At 28.6% G+C, this 20033-nt stretch overlaps 1 protein-coding gene across 1 annotated transcript in view; it reads right to left on the reverse strand.

The window, feature by feature from the left end:
* The window catches only part of LOC113370363 (dipeptidyl peptidase 8-like), a 30815-nt gene continuing 10782 nt past the window's right edge, over nt 1-20033 (reverse strand). The window contains exons 4-12 of the mRNA XM_026611029.1: nt 11089-11346; nt 9696-9890; nt 8928-9109; nt 6254-6723; nt 5409-5565; nt 3980-4174; nt 3729-3889; nt 2023-2234; nt 1-406 (exon numbers count right to left, since the gene is read on the reverse strand). Coding sequence (XP_026466814.1) covers nt 263-406; nt 2023-2234; nt 3729-3889; nt 3980-4174; nt 5409-5565; nt 6254-6723; nt 8928-9109; nt 9696-9890; nt 11089-11346 — 1974 coding nt within the window. The 3' untranslated portion in view covers nt 1-262. The remainder of the gene's footprint in view (nt 407-2022; nt 2235-3728; nt 3890-3979; nt 4175-5408; nt 5566-6253; nt 6724-8927; nt 9110-9695; nt 9891-11088; nt 11347-20033) is intronic.

Genomic DNA, 20033 nt, shown 5'->3' on the forward strand with positions numbered 1-20033 from the left:
TAATCAAATATAGATTTAGGGTCACATTTATACAAATATCATAAATAATAGTACATTTTTTTTTTTAAACTCACCACCTCCATTGGCACGATCCAATATTAGTAAGAAAAATGCACGTCGCACCTCCATTTCAATTCAAATTTTTGCACTTAAAACTTTGAACCCTTTCAAAGGTTTATTTATTAATTTACTTAACTTCAGGGCAATCGGCTCCTTGCTTGAGACACAGTTTAGAACTCGGATCGGAGCCGGGCCCGGACCACTACTGCCGGAATACAAGGAATCCTCCGGTCGGATCCCAATCACCGGATTCAGAAGGGCCGAAGCAATCGTCAAAGAACGCTTCAAGTTGGCGGTAGACGTGAGGTTGGACACCTCGTAAGTGGTGGTCTTCGTCTGGGTACATCTGATACATGATTTAGAAAAGTTTAGGATTGTAAAATAAATATAAAAACGACAAAATCTCCGATCTAGTAATTCTTCTACATGATACTTAAAATGTTATAATTTTTGTTGTTCCCTGGCCCATTCTAATTTAAGTGACTAATAAGTTAAATGATCTATTAAGTTTTTTTTTGTAAAATACAAAAGCATTATGCCAACACATTTGGCATTGGGGAGGAAATATGTTTGCAAATTTGTGCTGAATTTTACAAATTTCTCATTAGATCATTGGAACTCAATAGTCATTTAAAGTAAAAAGATCTAAGAAACGTCAGAAATTATGAAATTTTGATTATTATGCATAAAAATTACTAGATCGGAGATTCTGTCGTTTCCTTAAATTTCTTTTAATTTTTTGCTTTTTGACTTTAGATTCTTGTGCAGCGTTAAAATCTACAATGGAAAAAAGCATATGCTACACACCCAATACAAATAACTTTTTTTATTTTGTGGGTCTGTGTTATTAGTACATCTTATTAGTTACTGAAGTTTTTATAAATTAACACGTCAGATTTATATAAATATTATAATAATATAATAATAATATTGATAATAGCACATGCTTTTTTTTAAAACTCATTCTAATTTTCACATGCAATCTGAAATTATATTGAATTGATATATGCAATATTAAGAATTATATATGAATTATGTTTTAGGTACATGCTGATATGTTACAGGCTATTTTCACGTGAATAGATGTTATATTTTGTTTCACTGCTATATTTGATAATGATAGAGCCAATAATTTCAATTGATTAAATTAATTAAATTATGAACCATTTAAATTAACTAGTTAGAGTTCATATTTATAAAGAGTTATTTAATTATAATGATTGTAATTATAACTGTAATGACCCTCTAAGGGGCCTTGAATAATTTTACGATTAGAATATATATATATATTAGAATTGTTATATTACATATGTCAGTATGATATATTGAAAATATTGTGAATATAAATATAAATATAAATATCAATCATATAAATATGAATGAATTTATAAAAATATTTATATATATAAATATAAATAAACTTATGTATAATCTTATACATATATGTATAAGGTCTATGGATTGAGTTTAAATTTAAATTCTATAACGTTGTCAGAACAACTAATGTATTTTTTTTATTCAACTTAGCTATTCAGCCTGAAATAACATTTTTGAACACAAAAGTGCGAATATTATAATAAACCGCTGTGATTTTATATAATACAGTAAAATTGAAACAGATTTTTCTCATTTGCTTAAAGAGGCATGTTCTTACTCATTTTGTACCCTATTTATTTAGATTTAAAACAATGATTCGACCTATATATGATTAGAAGACTAATAATTCATTCAGTCGTATAATTCAGATTTTAATGAATTTCAAGTTTTCTCATAAAAAAATATTTACAATTCTATCGCAATCTTTTTAAACCATCTCGGTTCGAATTTTTTCGAAATATTCTGTACCGCAAAATTGAAATTCGATCGTATTAAATAACTCCAATTCAAATTAATAAAACTTCTCCAAATAAGTTTTAAAATTACTTGTTATTTGTGTTAGTTATTAAAGTTATTAAATTTTACCTGATGTCGAAAAATCACAGCTTGATCAGTAAGAGCACGAACCATGGACAAGGCATGTTGCGAGTGAATCAGAGTATCGGCAGAACCGTGCAATAACATGAAATCTCTACCATTTAAATTTCCTGCTCGTTTTGTCAAATCTGCTTCTTCATAAGATCGGAAACTATCGACTGCTAAGCCTCTTCCAAGATATCGTTCAGCAAAAAATGTATCTAGTAAGAACAAAATTATATATTTACTGCCAAAACAAATAATCTAAAAAAGTAATTCCCAACGCGGGGTGCACGCATTACAAGAGCGCAATTTCCAAATTCACGGAGAAAAAATAAAAAATGACACGACTTAACCCATTCGTTTTGGGTGATTTGAATGTAAGGTAGATATTTTCTATATTTTACATACTTAATATTGTACCAAGATAAATAATATTGCTATGAAAAAGAATAATTATAAATTAAATCTATATAACATTGCATTCCTACTTTATGTTTCCTTTTTAGTATGCGTATATTTCACTTATGAAGTTCACAACTAATAGTGATTTCTAAAGACATATATTATATTTCAAGAAACAAAATCATTTTTTTAATTCTAAAATGTTATATGAAGGCCATAACGTTTTTAGAAACGTTAAGGTGGGGCGTGACCCGTAAAAGGTTGAGAAACACTGGTCTAAATTGTAAGTTAATCTGAAATATTTTATATTTTTATTTAAACATAAAATAATGAGTTTGAAGCATAAAATAGATCACAAAACAAGTATTAGTTGAACAGTCGATGAAAAATATATGACCAGTCCTTTGAAGGGTGCCAATTGTTTTTGAGAACGTATTGGTCCTACTCGTACGTACCGATAGCGTTTATGCTTGACGCATTTATGCGTCTTGCCCGGTTGCCAAGTCTAATAAAACAAATGCCGACATTATAACGATATTTATAGTTATTAAGTTTCTATATAAAGGGTATGGGCGTGTTTTCATACAGAATCAGCCCCACCCTGGTATTCCAATTATTTTGATGCCATTTTATAGGTATTTCAGAGAAAATTCGAAATAGCAAATTTCAAAACCATAGCTCATCATTTGGCCAAGATATCAGTGAAAACATATGAAAGTGGCCCCTTTTTTCAAACTCACTTTTTGTCGGAAATATGAGAGATATCAAAAAAATATTAACGTCATTCTATTTATACTAATTTTGTCTATATTGTTTATAACAAATAATTGAAAAAGTTATTTGTTTGTTCGTGAAAAGGTGAAAATGATTTTTCATTTATTATTTACTACCAGTGCGACTCTTTGGACTACTTTTAAATTAACATCATTGGAAAGCCTGTACATTTTTCGTCTGTTGTTGAAAAATTCATTTAAATTTAGGTGGAACTTTGTAGTTAAAAGTTGGAAAAACTTAGGCTAGTACACGCGCTGCCGGTACAAGAACACCCATATAAAGTCGCTTTACAAAATATAATTTGGATTTTTGCCTAATTCTCAAATTCTCTGAAAATAGTTGGAATATTCTTCAAATAAGTGATTCGACACATAAATATAATTCAAATTTAAGTTTTTGCCTACATCTATATCTATATACGTTTATGTTACTGCAAAAGTAAATTCTATTAGTGCACAATAGCATTGGCAGTTGTTGGATTTTTCTGTAGATTTAATTCAATGTCATACTTACCAGTAATAAAGTAAATGTTTTACCTTGATAAATCCAATTTGTGGGAGGATTGACACTTGCCGCACATTGAAGAACGCTTTGAGAGTCTTGCGCAAGCATCATAGCAGCCACGTAACCGCCGTAGCCCCAACCCCAAGCTGCTATTCGAGATGAGTCGATGAATTTAAGAGTATCGCGCAAATATCTAAATAGGAGTTAATAAAGATAATAGAATTTATTAATAATGAATATTTTACCCATATTAGCTATAAAGGTATAATAGTTAATTACTCACGTGAGTACCGCAAGTTGATCCTCAGCGTCTACGGATCCAAGTTTTCCCTTAACTTCGGCTCTCATGCGCTGGCCTTGGGCGCCTGATCCACGGGCATCTATTTGGGCCACCAAGAAGCCTCTTGCTCCGCTGAGGTACCAACACCAATCCACGGAAAAACGCTGCGTTACAAGCTGAGCTCCAGGCCAAGCATCTCTGTTTGAAATATATAATTATTAAATCTGCGATTGTTATCTAACTTTAATAAATATGGAAAAAAATCTTTGATATTTTTGAGATATCTGCTGATAAATTTAGCATGACAAACATGTATGCATGCGTATGTGGCATTTGGAATGTATATGTGTTCTATATACCGATACACTCTTTATTTCACAAGCACGAAAATGATATCAATTATGAAATAAAATGTAATTTGTTCTAACATTGCAAAGACTTTACTTGCGAAATGTTTCTGAGCTGACGAGTAAAATGTGCTAAAAATGACATTTACGGGCCAAAAATTATTATGGGATATACATGCACAGCGAAATCTCACTAATTCGGCGCTATTAAAAACCAGATGGTACCGGAACGCTGTATTATTGTAAACAAGTCATAGGATATTAATTTCAAGCTTGTTTTCAAAAAATTGTTGAGAGCTTCGGTAGCTGAGTATCAGATTTTTTAGAGAATCTAATATTCAAGATAATTTTCTTTATTAAATCATTGAGTTAAGTACTAATAATGAAATATTTAGAAAATGTACTTTACTTCAATCCTACGATATTTTTTGCAGTGAACGGTATAATAATTGAAAATGAACAACTATATATTATTATATTTATTATACATTATTCTTGCATAACTAGTTAAACCGATTACTAACATGTACTTTAAAATATTTAATATTTACCAAATTTTTAACTTCCCGTAGGGTAAGTTATAGTAATCGCAAACAAATCGAAAATGAACATTTTTATAGCAGATCTAGCCGTTCCAAAGATACGGGACAAAAAGTGCTAAAAAAGGTAACTCAGTTTTTAAGAGAACGGAGCGTCCAAATTTATGATCCAAAAAACATTTTACTCGTATTGACGAAATGAACAGCTGGTAAACTTTTTGAGAAGTCAGATTCAGCGGTTATAGACTTTCAATAAAAATAAGTTAAAAAAGTGTCATTTGGCGTCTAAAATGTTTATTGGACATATGCACATCAAATTATCAGATATTTTATAAAGATTTTAATAATGTGTACATATTTTGTGCAATTTTTTTTGGTTCCGTACCAAGATTTTTAGTTACGGTACAGGAAGTTTCAGCAATTTGCCTTGAGGCACGATGACATGTGCCCCGCTGGTTTTTGATATTTTCAACATCCATTTAATATATATGTGTGACATGACTAGATTTCTTTAATTTTTTATGAAGTGAATCAAATTAAACTTACACATGCAAAATTAATGGAAATGCAGCATCTTCCTCCTCTTTAAGGCCAGGTGGCAAATAAAGACGCACTTGCGCGTGATAGCCGTCCTGAATTTCCACTTCGAAGGTTTTGATCTGAGGAGCTGCTATATTTGCAACTCGTTGACGGAGGATGTTGCCTATTTTAAAATTATTAGCATTAAATTTATAATAAAATCTTTAAATTAAATTAAACTTGATATACCATCATAACAGAATAAAATATATTTCAATATTTCTTAAAAATGTACATTAAAAAGCAAGGATTATTCAAGTTTCTTAACTTTTAACGAACGAGCGTATTGCCTAAAGCTATGCCTAATTAAGTGATTATTTTCCAAATTAGATAAGTTGCATACTTAATATTGCTTTATTGGATTTGACCATCACCATTTTGACATTTGCCTGTTGACCATTCAAATTTAATTTCTAACTGCATGTTGCCCATATTGATATTACATAAAAAAGCCCAAAATTCTTCTTGGTGTGATATGCCGCGTGTAAGGGTGCATTTGATTATTTTATAATAATAACAATGAGTATGGCACTCGTTCGTTTATGGTTTTTATCACAATTTTTATTAAAATAATTTTTTTAGAAACTTTTTTTTATGAAATATATAATTGAAACTAACGTTAACGAAACATATTAAGCACAATATTACTCGAAAGCAAATGTGTGAATTTGCCTTCTAGTATTATTATTATCATTATTATTATAGAGAATCTTGCTATATTTCACTTCAAAATTATATATGCATGTACGTATATAATTCGGCGCACATGTAACATGTCACATATTACACATATGAGCTAATGCTAAACATACCGGAGTCGAGTACTGCCATTCTAGTATTCGAAACTGCGTCAACCAAATAAACACTAGGCGCTGAAGGCCCCAAACATCTCTGGACATAATACGTGAAACCAGGACTAAACGAAATCTCATTATATAAACATTCATCAGTATCGGGCGCTACATCGCTTGGTGCTGGATGTATATAATTACTCAATATATTCAAGAATGGAAAATCATCCTCTTCCGTTTCTTGAGCTTGCTTAGTTATATCCCTTGGCTCTATTGGCTCCAAAGGTTCTTCTATGGGTATACTAATATTACGATTATTAGCATACTGAATAATTTGCTTGTAAGGACCTGTCGGACAAGTTAGACATTGCGGCTTTTCGTAAGTGTCCAAAGGGCGACTGCCGTTTGAGTCCATTCGAGCGGTAAGTGGTAAAGGCACACGGTATAGTTGACGCTCACCTGGTCGTGATGGTGGAGTCGCTAAAACGTACCTGTGAAAAATAAACATAAATTAATTTAAGACATTTTAATTTGATTTTGAATATGAAATGCAGATTCTGCCTTAATGGTTAAATTACGATACATTATGCTTAATTTGTTTTTTTTCCAAGGTAATTGAAACTAAAAGATCGCCTATATATTTTGCAATGCATGATTTATTCCAATATATTATATATTGAAATATATGATTATAACAAAATAATTTATTATATGGGAAGATGAAACAACATCTGAATTATATTGTATATTTATATAACTTTATTAACATCGAATTACTCATAGCAATATTATAATCTAAAATTATAATATTATAATATAATATTGCTACGATTTGTATGCCATGGCTGACTAAGGTCGAAGAGACTCTGATAAGATTTTCACTCTCTTTCATATCCGAAACTTTAGTAAATCTAATGGCATGTGTATTAACAATATCCAGAATTTTTACCAGGGTCGCACTAGAAGCAGGGATGTAATTGGAAACGCAGCCTATTTTTGTGCATAACACATCATGAAATTTTGTTTGGTGTCATATAATTACTATGTACCATATTACTTTAATTATGGAATTAAGTCATTCTGTCATTATTACACTTGCGAAGTGTGTGAGTAAATTTACCGAGCGCTAATGAATATTGCAACAATCATTATAACTTTATGTATCTTTATGTATTTCTGATTGCTAGATAAAACAGAGTTAAAAAAAATCATCAAAATAATCTTTATAAAATATAATAAGCTAATATGTTTAACAAATATATAATGGTGCGAAGAGGATAACGGACTCTTGCCACTTCCACAAACTATAATGGCAAATACGTTGATTTGAATGTTTGTTTACTCTTTTTTTGGTAGTACCAATTCGGTACATATTTGGGCGCATTTGTAATTTGTTTCAAAATTTTATTCAGAAATCTTTGAAGTATTGCTATATTTGACTCAGTTACTGCACTCTATAATTGGATAGCATAAGCCGAGATGGGCTTGATTATAGTTTTATAAATTACAAGTTTTTTTTTTTAGAAGTTAGTTCACTATGGAAACTACCTGTAAGCTAGTAAGCCAGTATACCTGCCAGCAGACGAGCTATTTTTCCTTATTTATGGGGTTTCCTTATTTATCGTGCGACGACTAAACGTTATATTACATCTATATTATTATTTTGAATATGAAATTTTCTACAGATATAAAACAGTGAATTCGTTAAATAAAATCGATAGTTTGCTGAAATAGATTTCATTGAGAAATGATTGATTAATTTTCATTATTTTATTAAACTTTTTTTATATTATAACTTTTAGTAAAAGTTAAACCATTCTATTTTGTTCTCCATGATATGAATTGCTGCCTGATGGAACATGTTGAGTATCGAAGGTTATCAATATATCTTATAGACTTCATGTATGTGCTATCAGAGTGACATCAGAAAGTTGCACTTATGATTGAATTGATATTTGACATTTGTACTTTTTAGTGATTAGCTTTTGAAGAAATTTTATTTGAAGAATAATTGTATGTTACAAGCCTGTTATAAGATTATTGAAATGAATAATATCTAATATTTTTAAAGACATTTGGTTTGTATATTTATATTCAAAATCTATTGGCTCGTCTAGAATCCACTACAGTACAACCTCGGACTAATTGTCGTCGATATGCATTCGGATAATCGAAAATCCGGATAATCAAATGTATGAAGAATAATGTTGTGTATTTATTGAAAATATCAAATGCATACATAGATATCAACGATAATAATATTTATTAAGAAATTGAAATTTCCTTATGTATGCATGTACATATTTCAGCAATTAATCATACAAAAATTCGAATTGTAGGTATGTATGTACATACATATAAATTGGTCGCGGTTGGTGGCCCGCAAATCCGAGGGATGGATAAACGAGGCTTTACTGTATAATATTTGGTAATGGTAATATCAAAATTAATTAATTTAATTTAATTATTTCAATTAATGAACTAATTATATTTAATGGTATCTGTAATTATCACTTTTGTATTGAATCAAAAAAAGACAAATAGACAAAAATAGAAGCAAAAGTTTTGTTACAATTTTCAATTTTTTTTTTTTAGAAATTCACATAAACTAGAATTTGATGAGTGCTTTAGAAATAGGTTTGATTCATATATGACAATGGTATTAGAAACTCGATATATCTTTATGGAAACTTACGCAAAGTCACGTTCCTCATCCCATCCGAGTAACTGCAGAACTTCATATCGTCCCATTGTTATAGGTGTAATCCGTCCGTTTGCTAGGAAACATAAATGTCTGTAGTTTCCAAAGACACCGTCTCGAACTTGAAGCCGTTGCAGAAGTAAAGTCGCTTCTTGTTCTGTTCGTTCTTCTGACGCCTAAGAACAAAAATTTAATAGTTAATGCATTACATTTACATTATTCAAGTATTATATATATATATATATATATTCTATTAACTTATATTTTTATAAACAATCATAACTGAATAACAATATAAGAATTGGCTTGAACCACAAAAAATGATAAAACGCTTCAATTGATATTTATGAAAAATTTGACAGTATTGAAAAATACAGTTTCAAGAATATATTTTGTTTAGCATTGCAAAAACAATCAAATATAAAACTAATCGAAAGTTTATTACATTTTGTTCTAAGGCAAGTTGCAAATATTTCCCGATAGATGTAATAATTGGTTCAATCAACCAAAATTGAAATGTATGTAGATACATATATAAATAAATACTTAACTGTCTTTTTCAATAACACAGTTTTTGCAATTTAAAATAAATTTTTAACATTAAACCACATGTTGTAGGGCCGTAGTGTTTAAGTATGTTCTATAAGACCATGATATCTATAGTAAAAAAAATTATAAAAATCGCCAAGAAAAAAATTCAACGGTTAATTATAGTGACAATAATCTATATTAAGACACAACTCAATCTATTTCTTAATTTACCTGATTATTTTTCTCAGCTGATTTACCTCCTGCAATCGACTGTCGTTTTTGGCTTTCATTTGTTTTAGCCGATAAGGAATTTGCATTTGATTTGGCTAAACTTTTTTGACTATTCAATTGTAAAACCTTTTTTGAAAACACTGGCGGATCTAAGGGTTCTACCCATACGTTCGATTCTGCATGCTCAGTTAAAACCTACAAAATGGAAAAAAAAATAATATATACAAGTAAATATCTTATGGAAAACGTAAGTTGTTTAGATAGTTTAAGATCTAGTTATAATACAAGACAAATAAATTAAAGTCAACAGTAAAAGCAGTAAAAAGTACAGTAAAAATATGAACAAACACATTTATCATAAGTTCTTTATAATTTATATTAATTCTACAATATTTTCATATTACAAGTAATTGAATTTAGAGAAATACTTAAAACGTCATGGTCTGATGCACCTAATTCAAAAATTATGTACACGTATTGCAAAGTCTTGATGCAAATGGAACTGAATATCGAGTCATGTTTTATTCTATGTTATACATTTTTTGATGTATCTAATTCAAAAATTATGTACAAGAATTACAAAAAGCTTTATGCAAATGAATCTGAATATTAAGTTATGATTTATTTCATATTTTACGTTCACCAAAACTTTTGTTTAGGTACTTTTTAGAAAAATAGCAAACTGCATGAGGCTCTGTGGCAATCTTTTAAATGTAATTAAAAAGATTAAAAAAAAAATTGAAACAAATAAATCAAAGTCTACAGTAAAAGCTGTAAAAATATGACCAAAGACATTTATCAAAAGTTCTTCATATTTTCTATTATTTCTACTTTATTTTTATATTACAAGTAAGTAAATTAATTTTGAGAAGACCTGATCTACCTAATTCAAAATAATAAGTTAATGTATACAAACCTAGTAATAAATCATATGAATCTTATAAATCTAATTCACTATTCATCTCGAAGTCGAACATTCAAGACCCAAAATAGATATGTTGTGTTAGTGGTCTCTATTGTTGAATAATTACGACGTGTCAAAAAGTTATATCTTTTTTGTTCGAATTTTACACAATATGAAATTACAAATTTAAAATAACAATGTTATCTTAAGTGCTACTTTTTCGAACAAAGTTTAGGTTTTAGAAGTGAAATTGTGTTAAATGCTCGATCGAATAGCTAAGACATAAGTCTTCAACAGTTCTTAACCACCAGCTTGTGCAATTTTTCATCAAAAAGATCAGTGACATTACATAATTATTTTATCCGAGAATTGGCAACTCAGTGATGCGTCTTAAAATTCAGCTTAGAACTTAATAATTAAAATAGGGTAATAATTAAGTAATCAAAACTAAAACAAAAACAGTTACCAAGACTATTAATTATATTTTACCTCTTGACATTGATAGGTAGGAGGCGAACAAACGCCCGTGATGGCAATTTTCTGATCTCTATCAATCCACGTCGCAACTAGTTTGGCCTCCCAGTCCAAACCTCCCAGGTACCAGTCAGATGAAGCATTTGCAATACTAGAATTTGTTATCGAGACAACTACAGAAGGAGGTTTGACTTTCTCCGATGTCAGGAATTTGAGGTTGCTCCGCGATAGATTCACTACGTAAAGTGATACTTCAGGATTAGGAGTGTTCACCTGCAAAGAAAAATATATGTGAAATGAATTTTTTTTATTATGATTAGAGATAATTATTTGTTATTCAGTGTAAAATCTTAAATTTAACCGTCAATTCACTTGTGAAATTTTGTTTTTTTTTACATTAATGAAGATCTTCAATAATAAAATTTAGCTTAAAAATTAACATTCAGTAAAGATAAACTATCAACAATCTATCAAGCGTTAAATTTTCTTTATCGTTTTACAGAAACTAGTGCTGCATGGCATCGAGCCTTAAGACAAATTGTTGGAATTTCAGATTTTTTTTATTTTTGTTTTTTTTTTTGTATTTTGATTTTTTATGAAAAATTTGAACATTTTTTTAGGCAATCGCGCTGCCTAACTGATTTGAAGTCGAAATATCAAAGCGCGTAAGCGCCGCGTAGTCTTCCAACGTATAAATATTGGCATGGAACTCATATAAATGTACACAAAATTTGTATTTATCAATATGATCTTTAAAATATCAAATAATATGATGTACATACGTCTAATGTTCATTTTTGACCGCCAAATGGCATTATTTTTTACTTTTTTTAGTGGATCTCCGGAGACGCTGGACCTGCACAAAAATTTCGTTGTGAAATGTTTTCTGAACTATTCAAATCAGACGCTCCGTTATCTCAAAAACTAAAATATCATTTCTGGCAAACTTTGCCCCGTATCTTCAAAACGACTAAAACTAAACTCCTAAAACTAATCAGTACGTCTACTTATTAGTAGGAATCGACGAAAATTTGTATCCGCACACACAAACATGCACACTCGCGTACACGGGGACACGAGCGCACGCACACAAAAACATATCCATTTTTTCTAAGGTATGTCAAAGTGTTGAGAAACCTCTGAAACGTAAAGATATGTAAAAATTTTCATTTTCGATTTTTTGTAATTACTATAACTTATCCTATGGGAGATTAATAAAATTACAACACCAAATAATGAATTATGTTGAGCAAAACAAATATTAAAATTATAATTTCATTGAAAAAGTTTTCAGCTTTAAGCTAATTAATTTAAAATGGTTTTTGATTTGTACTTGCTCTAAAAAGCACTATTTTATGTGCTTAAAGTTAGAATTTCGAAATTCTAAAGTCACAGTTTCAAAAGTATCTAAAATCATTTTGCACCTACTTATATCGATTATTTATACATATCGGAAAAAAATGCCACCTATAGCTAATTTACTCATAGATTTTTTAGAAAGGAAGATAAATCTTTTGATATTGTAATCAACCTGAGCAGTTAATATTCAAATAAATAAATGTAGGCTATAATTGTATTTATTTAAATATATTTTATATATCTTTGATGTTAACTTTGTTTTTGTATTTTAATTGAACTGTCGCAAAAATTATAGAAAAACATTAGTGCTTTTTAGCAATAATGTGATGTTAAGGAACAAAATCATTGTTATATATATATATATATATATATATACACACACACACACACACACACACACACACACACACACACATATATATATATATATATATATATATATATATATATTATAATATCTGCCGGTAAGTGCACTACATTTTTATTTAAATTTTATGTTAAAACACAAGTTTCAAATAAAAATATTTTCATCGCATATTGTTACACTAACATTTTATAACAGCATATCATTTTTCTAGATTTTCTAGGAAGGTAGGCTATTTTGATTAAATTCACAAAGCATAGATGCATACTTATAAATTCTTTTCTGAAACCATCGTCATGTTGAAAAATAGTATATATAAGTTTTTTAATATCCAGTATCATTATGATGCATTTCTCTTCAGAACTATTTCATATTCTATAATTGTACCGAGAATGACAGGAATGGAGTTGAAAACTTATTTCATTAAGCGAAAGTTATGGTGTTTTTACAGAGATGAAATATATTAAATCTCTTGAGCAATACAATTTTATGAACAATAATTCATTTACAGATATTTGACTCAAAGTAGGCTCCTAAAGAAAATAACATTTAATATGTTCAAAGCGGTTGGAACAAGGATAAAACTTTATGAGAAATAAGTAATAATTTTTTATCTATTCGATTATAAATTATTTCAGTGAATTTTACAACGTACACTTCAATGAATTTTATTTTTCTGGGCTCTTATCGGGTTAGATTAATTTTAAAACCATAAAAATTACAATCATAAAATGAACATAATAATGTGCTTGATAATAAAAAGTTGTCGGATAACTATTATTAATACTACTTTGCACAGACCGAACATTCATTAGAAATATGGTAAATTATATGAGATAATTGATCATATCGATTAATTAATTTGAATTAAAACCGATTTGAACCATTTGTTCATCAAATTTTTTCACAAATATCGAAAATAAAAAAATAGTTTGAGTCATATATCGTAATTACTAGTTTTATGTATATCGTTTAATCCTATAAAATGTAATAAACAGAAGCACGATCTAAGTCATAAACGGAATATTTATCAAACACACATATTTATATTTTGTAAAAGAACATATCTTTTTTGTAAATCGACTCTTTATTGTTTTTTAATTCACATATCATTCTGATTTACCTATAAATCAAATATTCCTACCACACAAATGGTAGAAAAAACAATAGTTTTGACAAACGCAACAGTCATTCTTGAAAGATTTTTAAAAAAATGTGTAATATTAGAATTTTATTTGAACCTTCAAGAAGAAGAAGTTTATGTGTTTACAGTAAAGTTCAACTTTTGACACAAACATCTGAACCATTTTCAAGCCATTTTTACTTAACATGACTATTTGTTGAACATCCTTATAATGCAAAATATAAATTTGTGGGTACATTTTTTCAGAAAAATGACACTGTGTATAACCATGATCTAGTATTTTATTACTTATCAACAGAGTGGAAAACCCATCAATTGAATTAATTTTTTGTAAACTTGACTTTTTCTGAGGTTATATATTCAATTCCTATTATTTATTGTTTACGCCTTTACCAGGTAAAGCTCAGTTCTTTAAATAACGCACAGTTAAAATTTTTATTAATATTTCGTAAACTAAACAAAAGTGCTCACGACAAAAAAACAAGAAGTAATACTTTTGTTATAAATTTCCAAACAAGGCTGTTCATCTCCTGATAGCTGAACACACATCTTTTCTCCTCTACTTTTAAATATTGTTAGTAAAAAATTTCTAACTTTACTTGTTTTTACTTTGTACCTAGGGATTTTTAAGACGCGTTCCACCCTATGCATTTATTTAATATTAAATATTGAAAATCTGAAATTGATACAAAGCAATGTAGATGAAGTTTTACCATAAAATACCAAATGAAATTTCAAAAAGTGAGAATAATATTTCATGATATAATTCATTTTCAAAATGTACGAATGTGTATTCCACTTAGTTTGGACATAATTGTCAATTGTTAGATACACCTATCTAAAAGTGTGGGCAGCTGTAGCTAGAATTGGATGACTTGATTTTATATATCCATAATATGATCAAATATTGCGTAAAGCCTTAGGAAATGACTACTTTATAGTCAGATGTACTTCTCACATAACATTTGAGATAATTTGAGGCTGGCCGGTTCGACTTTAGCCCCTAATGCTAGAAGCGCTAATTCGGCAAACGGATTCTCCTTTGACCTATTATGTTTTGCTCTAGTAATCTTCTATTTACATGTACTTATCCGAAAGGCACACCCGGGTTACTATTAGGTCTGCGCAAACTGAAGTCAAAGTTGAAATGTTTGTCAAAGTCGAATGTCTCGTCGTCCTAGAGTAATAAAGTGTAGGTAAATACTAAAAGGCACGCAAAACATTTGAACTTGTAATTATTTCGCCTGAGAAGACACCGGCGATGTTTTTTCTATGGATTATATTTAATGACTCCAAGTGATGGGACGGAAATGCTGACAAATTGGTCTAACAGAATTATCTATAGTTGTTGTGCCCTTGTAAATAGAAGAGTTTTTCACTTTCATTGATAAATTTGCTTCATTTTTCTTCGCAAAAACGTATAATTTGGATAATCTTGTTTGTGTACTTGTATTTACGTCTAAATGATAATGAAAATTAAACTAAAATGAGTTCTTATTTATATTTCAAAATAATTTGATTTAATTTTTGCTTACAGAAAACAGAAGATTTCCAATACTGCGGATTTCTGTCTGTAGCAAGAGTTATTTTCTAAATTAATATAATATGTTTTTTAAATAATAGTAATGTATATATTAATGCTTTCTAATCCTATATCTAATCTTCGATGATTTTAGAATCAAGTAAGCGCCAAAAAAAATCTGTTCATATTTTTAACTTCCCGTATTCTTATTGATAAAGAGATGTGCTGTTTAGTTTTTTGCAAAGGCAGATCCAACCGTTGCGGAGACACGAAAATAGAAATTGAGTGTTTGAGAGCACGGAGTATCCAATGTGAATGATCCGAGAAATATTCATTTTGTAATGATTAGGAGAAGTGGTGTTTAGTTTTTGGCAAAGGCAGGTCGAAGGCAAGAAGCAACAGTGCTAATTGTACAAAAAATGGCAGTTTTTATAAGAACTAAGTATCCGATTTGCTTAAGTTGACAAAACAATTGTTTTGGGAATAAAATATTTTTTATTTAATTTTGTTTTTCAAAATATAGAAATATCGAAAATAATTCAGATTTTAATTTTAATTCTGGCTAAAGTTCTAAAGCTCACTTATATAATTTAAATAAAGCATTTTAACTTTGCAATTCAGTTTATATAATTCTTATAAATATTAGAAAATTTTACAATATTTATAATAATCTATTTGAAAACCTTTAATATTTCTCGAACATTCTGCTACCGCTAGTTCCATAATACAATTTTATCAATTTTAACGAACAAAAGTTCAATTGTTAAGCTGGCAAATAAGTAATAAGTAAGTCTCAGTCGTGTTTTATCTGGTATAACTTTCTTATCAGATTCATAAGTTAAGAAAATAAATTTATCTATTTAAGCTGTGAGAACTATAGTTAAACTTTAGAGATAGTTTACGCAATTAGTAAACTAAAGCTCACTTTTTGAAATTATCTCGAATTACATATGACAACGTAAAATTCAAAGCTATTTAGCATATCTAATAGAACTATGTCATAATTTTAGTATGTACATTCTACTACTAAAATATTTCTGTCACTAGTTTCAATCAATAGTGTTCTTCATCTAGTATAATATGTAAAATTGCATAATATGTAAAATTTGTCGGACAAGATATTATCATGGTTAAATTATTTAAAATCAAATTGTTTGTAGTTAATATTAGGTAATATAAAATTAGATGTAAATCTTCTGATTTTAGAATATGTGAAATGATTTCTATAATTTTTTATCCTTTATTCTATCAAATGGAAAGACATTCAATTGACAGTATCTGAGATTTTAAAAATGCATTAAAGTAAGCATTAAAGTGTAAGATAACTAATTAGAGAAGTGTGCGGCCTTTCAAGTATTTCACATTTCTATTTGTATTCAGAGATTTCAGTTTTAGTTTATCGTAACATGCATAAAAATGATAATAGTTCTGAATAAGTTAATTTCAAATACAAAAAAACTATTGCTGTTGAACTACACATTATGGACACATATATGGAACATATTGAATTATTATTTTTCAAGTAATTCAGTTCAAGAATATTCAAAATAAAGCTTTGTTACAATATTCTCAGTTAACAAAAATAAATGTTTTTTTTGCCATGAATACATTTGTGATTTTGTTATATTGAAATTTTTATAGATTTCAAATTTCTACAAGTCAATTGATTAAAAAATTATAAATTTGTATGACTAAAAATGATTATCTGTTGTAAGCACTCGCGATTAATATCTATGTGCTAACGTCCTTGCAAATAGTTCTAAATAGATAACCGAATTCTAAGCTCAGAACAATCGATTTAGATTTGATATTCCGGATTGTAGATTAGTACTATTATTAACAGCCAATATGAGCATTGAGTATTCCTATCGCATATATGCCGGAGACATATCGAGATATGTGACCGCGCTGCACCAATTTACTTAGCATTGGATGATATATATTTCCATACTTGTTCAAATGAATTATTAGCAGCAAATGCAATTCAACTGGATTTTGTTATAACAAAAATGACTTATGCCTAAACATAAGTTTATGACAACTCATCTATACAATATTTTTATATTTTTTAGCAATTAAAACTTAAAATTGAAGTTGCATTTGCAAAATTTATCTAATACAAATTACTTTATATGCACTCTGTTCAATATTGATATTATTATTAAATATGAATAATTATCTTTTGGAGTGGAGAAAGAAAATTATTTGAAATAATTATAAAATTTCAAAAAGCAATACTATATATCCCTTTCTTTTTTCCACTGATCATCTTCACACTGTTATTTGATCTCCACCCACCACAGCCTGTTAGCTGCTCAATGAGGGTATTATAAAAGTATTTAATTAAAAATAATTATTATTAGTTTTAAATAAGTAGTAATCATTATAGATTATACAAAAAACACAGTGATGTTATAAGAAATTTTAAATATAGTTTTATAATTCATAATAAATTCAGAATTTTTGCATTTTGAAAAGTAACATCAATTTAAAACAATATATTATTATTATTACTATATCCATGGCGGCAATATTCTTAGTGAGATGAGTACTGATTTGGACAATTGAAAATTTGAGATTTCAAAACTATTAGAATTTGTATAATAAATATACAATGTAATACATTGTAAAACGATTTCAAAAATTACTAAACTACAGAACAAAAATTGTATCTCATCGGCCTTGTTCGTTAATGTGAAAATGTAATATAATATAATATTAATTAAATATGGCAATAAAAAATATATCATTCAATCAGAATTGTCATTAAAATGTAATCATATATTGTACTTCGTTCCTTGCCGTGGTAAATATATTTATATAATATGTATGTAAATTATACGAACAAATGCTAAATAAAAGGTATAATTATATAAAAAATTGTTTTTAGATTTTCTCTATTTTATAGATTCAAACTATATAAATCAATATATATAAAACATGTATGCATTTAATTACTCATGAAATTTTTACATGATATTTTATGGAAATTTTTCCTTGTAATTTAAACTTTTTACTTAAAATGTACATGATCGCTCCACCGTAATGAAACTATGGTTTTTTTTTAACAGATAAAAATTTGAATATACTTGTGGTTGTGTGAAATTCAAAGTATTATAGCGTTTTTATACATTAATATTATTCATGAAATAATTCAAATAATCATGACTACTTATTATTAAACTTATTAGGTGACTATTACCTATAAATTTTAAGTTTGTCACACGAATAAACGCGTAAATATAAATGCAAAATTATTAAAAGCCTTTGAAGTTTTTATACATTGTAAAACAATAATTCAAGAATACCACTAGATATTTATTTAAGATAAATAAATAAGAATATATTTTACATGAAATTCATTCATGTATTTTTGGTCATAATAATAAAGTTGTGTGCAAGTAGATTTTGATTTACGTACAAAATGAATCCGAAACTAATGTTTTAAGAATTATTATGATGACTTATACTCAACATATGCGCATTTCCTCACAAACTTTTTTATTATAGTACAATAAAGCACAAAATGATGTAATGCGCATTTGATTAGGGAACCAGCGAACATTAATTTATTGAACTTTTTAGTAATTATTTACAATAATGTGGAACTCAAAAGCATTTTGATAAGTAAAGATAATGGTTCAAAAATAAATAAGAGTTTTTTTTAGATTGGGAAAAATATCATCAGCATACGCATTTAATAATGGTAAGTAATAATTACGCTTTCTAAACTTGGATAATATGTGAAACTTGGAATTGGCTAATATAATTAAATTAATTATGTATAATTGCATCCGTTCTGAGAACACGAAATTCAATTCGTTCTGAGATCGCGTGCTAATAAGCCTCTACACGCTAATTAAAGTATTAGGATCGGGTTCCCGCTGTTATGTATGCAAGTAGCCATATTACGATGCAAAGCATATAGGTTGAGGTACAACAGCTTGTATTGCAAATACCATATTCAGCGTGTTTACCGAATTCATTAGGCAAATGACTGCATGCAAAGTATATACATTGTTTGAATAATCATCGAGACATTAACGGCACGTGCTTCTATTTGTATAAGTGCTAATTTGCTTTAAAGGGGAATATGATATATGACGCTTGACGCAGAACTTGATATCAACGCCAGTCTGGCTGGAAATCAGCAGCGCTACTACGGTAACGAGACACTTTTAGGAGACATATCAGATTTTTGTTTTAATTCAGACAAAATTTTCTTTCATCACTTTTGTTCCGCTTACAATTTTTGAACATAGCTTACATAACAAAATATAGATACTATTTGACTCAAGAGGTACCTAATTTGTAAGCAAATGTGCACCATGATCAACAATCAAACTAGTTAGTATTGGTATTTTGCCTTGAGTCAATAAAAAAATAAATTAATTTATGAGTGATTAAAAGTATTCCGAGTCGATTTATTATACATAATTGAAAACGAACGAACGCGTTAACTCGGAGTATTTTCTAAATGCAAATGTTCAAAAAAACAATTTTTATAATTGAACCAGTTTCCGTAGGACTTTAATGGTTTAGTATGTTCCTTGAAACCAAATACTCTATTG

This window comes from Ctenocephalides felis, unplaced genomic scaffold (genome assembly GCF_003426905.1).
Source record: "Ctenocephalides felis isolate EL2017-DRISC unplaced genomic scaffold, ASM342690v1 CF-g0.4_SCAFFOLD_01492, whole genome shotgun sequence".
NCBI lineage: Eukaryota > Metazoa > Arthropoda > Insecta > Siphonaptera > Pulicidae > Ctenocephalides > Ctenocephalides felis.